The sequence below is a fragment of the Hyalella azteca genome, unplaced genomic scaffold, assembly GCF_000764305.2.
Source record: "Hyalella azteca isolate HAZT.00-mixed unplaced genomic scaffold, Hazt_2.0.2 contig2180, whole genome shotgun sequence".
NCBI lineage: Eukaryota > Metazoa > Arthropoda > Malacostraca > Amphipoda > Hyalellidae > Hyalella > Hyalella azteca.
Window position 1 is genome coordinate 30403 of NW_025932464.1, and position 5551 is coordinate 35953.

The 5551-nt window shown below is 35.0% G+C and overlaps 1 protein-coding gene across 1 annotated transcript in view; it reads right to left on the reverse strand.

Moving 5' to 3' along the window:
- LOC108673407 (homeobox protein AKR-like) overlaps window positions 1-5070 on the reverse strand; it is a 23474-nt gene extending 18404 nt beyond the window's left edge. Inside the window, exon 1 of the mRNA XM_018161232.1 lies at window positions 5028-5070. Coding sequence (XP_018016721.1) covers window positions 5028-5070 — 43 coding nt within the window. The remainder of the gene's footprint in view (window positions 1-5027) is intronic.
- Between the last annotated feature and the right edge of the window lie 481 nt (window positions 5071-5551).

Below are 5551 nucleotides of genomic sequence, written 5' to 3' on the forward strand. Positions count from 1 at the left end.
GAAGAGATGTGCAAGATCAGCCGCCGTCGTGCATATATAATGAAGAGATGTGCAAGATCAGCCGCCGTCGTGTATATATAATGAAGAGATGTGCAAGATCAGCCGCCGTCGTGTATATATAATGAAGAGATGTGCAGGATCAGCTGCAGTCGTGCATATTTAATGAAGAAAAGTTCAACAGCTTTCTTTTAAACATCGTTCATAGGAGAACGTGCGTGCTCATTAATTTATTCGTATCTTCATTTCAAGACTGCAATAAAATCGTCGACGGATTAAACGTGAGGACTGTCAATAGAAATATATTGGAAATATATACATTTTTCAGTCCATTTCCTTTGCAACAAGTCAAGTTTCATTCATTTCTGCAAAACTTTGGGAAATCCTGCAGTGACGGAGATGCACATTGAAAATAACCATGATTTATCAGCTATAATATTGAAAATAATTATATACAAGGCAGTCTGAGCTGCATATAGCTTGCCTAAGCTGTACATAAGTTGCCACATTCGCGAATGAAAAATGCTTTCGAAACAATTATATAAATAGATGAATACCACCTTGTATGTATTCGAAATGTAAGATGATATGGTTTTAAGATTTATTCAAATTGAATACTGATTCATCATTTTAGTTTCAATAAATAAGTTAACTTCTTGATTGAGAAGAAACTACTTGTTGAAATTCAGAGCTGATTTGGGCCTGAGAGTCCGGAGTGAAACATGAACTACGTAGTATGCGTGGCATGGCCACGGTACAAGAGCGTGTAAAGTCGAAGTATCCTGTGAAATTGACGAATAAATAGGGATTAATTAGTAATTTGTTGCAAAAAGCATTCTTGTAATGAACTTGGATACTGAATTTTCAGACTCCTTCGAAATTTTCTTGACTTCCGATTTCAACGCATCCCCAGCACGCATCTTTTAGTGTTGATTTTTGTAAATCCATTGATCAATATTCTGAAAAATTTTGTGATGGAATAAAGTCCTGTAAATAACTCACTTAAAATTTTCAGAAGAATGCGGATCGAGCAGAAATGTGTTTGATCAACGATTTTAGAATAGAAATGATTTAAAGATAACATTTATGCATTCTAATAGCGTCAACGAAATGAAGTCTAACTCGTCGGCGTAGTTCGTCCCGCTTTGGTTTGACTGTACAATAATAATCGTGAGCTTAAAGAATGCAAATCACTGTAGAAAAAACAACGAAAACTTAGAATGATCCACTCTTGATAGGCTGACAGTTCAATAAATTGGAACACCTTATCCGGTAGCATCACAAAAATTAAAATAAATTTCAAGAATCTTATTCAAATAAAGCAAAAATTAACGAACATTTGCGCCAACATACGAATAATATAATGTTAAAAACATCTCAAAACTACTTCCGGGGGACAGTTTGAAATTAATCCAATAATGCGCAACGAGTTTTTGCGGTCGTTCCTGAGTGACGGATAAATGATCGTTATACGTGTACGTTTGTATGTGGCGAATAGTTGATTGATTTTACGAATAGTTGACGAATAATTGATCGATTGCGGCGAATAATTGATCGTTTGCAGGAGGCGAATAGTCGATCGTATATATATTGCGAATAATTAATCATGTGCACATGGCGAATAATTGATCGTATGTGTATGGCGAATAATTAATCGTGTGCATGTGGCGAATAGGTGATCGCTCACACGTGGCGAATAAGTGACCGCTTGTCCGTGGCAAATAATTAATCGTATGTGATGGCGAATAATTAATCGTGTGCATGTGGCAAATAAGTGATCGGTTGCATGTGGCGAACAAGTGATCGGTCGCATGTGGCGAATAAGTGATCGTTTTCTTGTGACGAAAAAATGACCTGTATGATTGATATAGCCAGCATGTGACTGATCGTTTGCATCTGGTGAATGTCGTCTGTATGTCGTGTATGTGAGGCTCCGCTAATTTTGTTTATTAGAGACCCAATCTACATGCGGTGGACGACGTCTGAGTTGCCCATCCTTTGGTGCGGATTTAAGATTCGAAGTCACCATCAAAATGAGGGCACCATCACATGAGGACAAAAAATGCTCTTTTCTTTACATGAATTTAGAACACATTTTAAAATTCAGTATAGCACATCCAATCATTTTAATCAACGTGGAAACTATTTAGCCCTCTTTTCGATCAATATTTAGGTAATGCATTTAGATGAAAATTTATTCTATGTTTTATCTATCAGTCTACGGCCTTCTACAAAAAAAAAATGCGAGCTGAGAATTAGACTTTCCTCAGTCGGACTCAAAGAGCATGAATTATTGTTAGAAGAAATGCAGTAATGAAGGTTTGATCAACGCATTTATACTCGTTCGATGTTTTATGAAAATTTGTGACAAATTCTGCATAAATTCCAAAATTTATGCAGAATTTCGTGTGGGTTGTTTTTAAATTTACATGCAAAGTCAATTCTACTTTAAACTAGGAAATGACGGATTCGTTGCAACTTGTCATATGAACTAAGCATTTAAATCAAAGAAAACGCCAAAAAAAATCATTTTGTTTGCAGTGAAAATAACTTATCGGAGTCTAGCTCCATCATTAAAACAAAAACTTCATTAATGCGATTTTGACCAAAATAGGACCTACAAATTGCCTAAGGAATGCAAAACCTATTGCATAGGTTTCAACGGTTTCAAGTGGATACGAATTCATAACATCGTTTACTCAGGTGACGTCATAGTTTAAAGAAGGTGAGAGAGTACCACGGGTAGCTATCGTTATAAAAGTTTCACCACCATGGTATGCTGCTAATCTATCCACCGCAGCTATTTATAACCGTCCAATTGTCAAACTCCGAAGAAGAGGATCAACAATGATTGAACCGTAACCGATGACAAGAGCAGCCACTTAAAGTGCTACTTTCGAGGTGCTACTTCAAGATCCCGAATAAATTTATCGAACTGAAACTTTAAACGCGTGCTTCGTCTAAGCTTTACCAGGATTTTTAAGTAGAAGCCGAGCCAACTCCCACAACCAAACATGATTGAGGCTGCATCTTTCCATCACAGAAGACCCGGTGCGGTACTCAATAGTAGCTCTATCGTCCCCTTAGATAATATAATTATTAGAAATAATACATGAACGTGCGTTGATGTATACAATGGCAGGTGCGGATCCTAGGCCATCAAAGTTCGTTGATGCATCATTTCAAAACAAACAGTTTTTGTATTCTTCAAAGTTCATCTTATTAACAAATAATCAATATACTCGATGAATCGATACTGAACTTTTTTTCACCGAAATATAAACGGCAAACTGTTTAAACGTTGTTAAGGCGTCAGCAAACTTCATTTCTTTTATAAATGTTACGAACTTGTTCAGTCGGAACTAATTGATGACAAATGTTGTGTTTTGGTGAGAGCTTTCAAAATAATTGGCTTCTAACCGTGAAAAATTTAACCGATTTGCGGTAGCTATACGAAACACATAACGGTTTATTTTTGTGTCGGAAACTGGCGATCATTTTCTGGATTAATAGCAACAGGTTTGCCGCAAATGTAAATTTTTTCAATTGAAAAGATGTGATTAAGTCGACGTTTAAACATTAGAAAAATTCAATTTTCACCAGAAAATACGTCAATTAAGCTTATGTTGATTGATTCACATCTGAAAATGGACACGATCGCGATCAATGCCAGTTTTTTACAACAGTTCTCTTTAATATCACTTCTTGTTTGTCTGTCTGACTGCTACGAATCTTGTAATCGAAATTTAATACACTTCTACTTATCCTATCGATCTGAAATTTTGCACACTTGCGTAAAGTTGGAGACAATGCATGAATAAAATGACAAAATAAATAATTCTAGGAATAAAATTTTTTTCCTTCAATATTAAAAAAACTGAAAAATAATTTTGTCATCTACAAATATTATAATTGATATTTGACACACTTTTACCTGTCCAGTAGATATAAAATTTTGCACCCTTGTGTGAAGTTGGAGGCAATGCATGAATCAATAAACAGAATAAATAGTTTTGAAAAAAAAATTTATGTATTAAAAAAATTGAAAAATTAATTTTTTTAATATTCGAAAATAAAGTTAGAAATTCATTGCACATCTGTAACATTGGAAACACTGGATTCTTTAGAAGTGTTGTCTTCAAAAAGTAATTTTTAAACGTATATTATTTAAGATTAACTTTACTTCTGGACTCAACGAGCGTCCAGTCTTCGCAGCGGCGACTTCCCTTTTGCCTGCAACAAACAAAAGTGCCCGTTAGTATAGTTTCGATTTTAGTGTGACTGAACGTTCACATCCTTGCCCTCTATGATGCCCACCTAAGCAGGAACGTCAGTCGCTAACTTAGTGAAGGAATAAATTTACACGATTGACAACAAAAGGCTATATCTTCCAGTTCACCATTGTGGTTTAAAAAGATTTGTATTCCACGCACATGTCACGGAGCCGGTGTCACTGAACATTCCGTATCAGTATTAAATATAAGTTTATCCTAACTCCAAAAAAATGAAACTAACAAAATATATTGAACGATTTTTCATCGTTCACAATTGCTTCCTCTCAAACACGAAATTTTGCTATCAGTTATTATTTTACTAGTCTCTTGATAACTGATAAAATAATCGCAACTTTACTTTATTTTGAAAATATTTCGGAAAACACAGAGCAAGATCTTGCTGCTTCTTCTCAGATACAAACAAATTTGTTTAAGTTGATCAGAACAATGGGATAAAATTCATGAGGTAAATATAAGCTAAGGATATTGAGGCAACTGCAGATTGAACCTATGTATTTTTGTATGAATATCTTGAAGAAATGAATGATGATTTTACTATTTTTAAATCACAATATGTAGTAACAAAATACATTATGATTGAAAAAGTCAAATTTTTTCATATGCGAAAGGAATTCGGGAAAATTTCACCATTTCGCTTGCATCAGAGAAAAATGTTAGCAACACAGATGAACTTGTCACAGTTGAGATTGGCAGTCAAATTATTTGCCTCGGCGATGAAGCGCAAACTCCACTCACCTGTCTGAGGTGCCTGGGCGGCGTTCTGGAGGTGCGAATCCATTTTGCTGATTTAGGCTTCTTTTAGCGAGGCGCAAGGGCAGCAAACTGTGCAGGGAAATGAAAATATGTCACGTAAATTGAATATTTGACTAAAATTATTATTGAATTGACTAAAATTATTTTGTGACAACTTACAAAATGAGCCCAACAAACGGAAAGCCAAATTTTCTAATTTTTTGACCCAGAAGCTCCTCTTCATTAATAAAATTAAAAGTCGTAGAAATAGTAGTCAATTCTTCGTCCATCTGCCATTCAAGATTGTAACTTTTCTGTAATCATTAGTTCATATTTTGTAAAAGTAGTCAAGAATAATTTCTATCTATACGAAAATTATTCTCCGGTCTGGTATGTATGTACGAGTGGTCTAGCGTCTAGCGTCTTTTTTCACAATTGTAGAATACAATTGTGGCTGGAATAAAACATCATTGTATATAATATATTGCAAGTTCTAGCGGAATTTACTCAATGATGCTTCAGTTTCA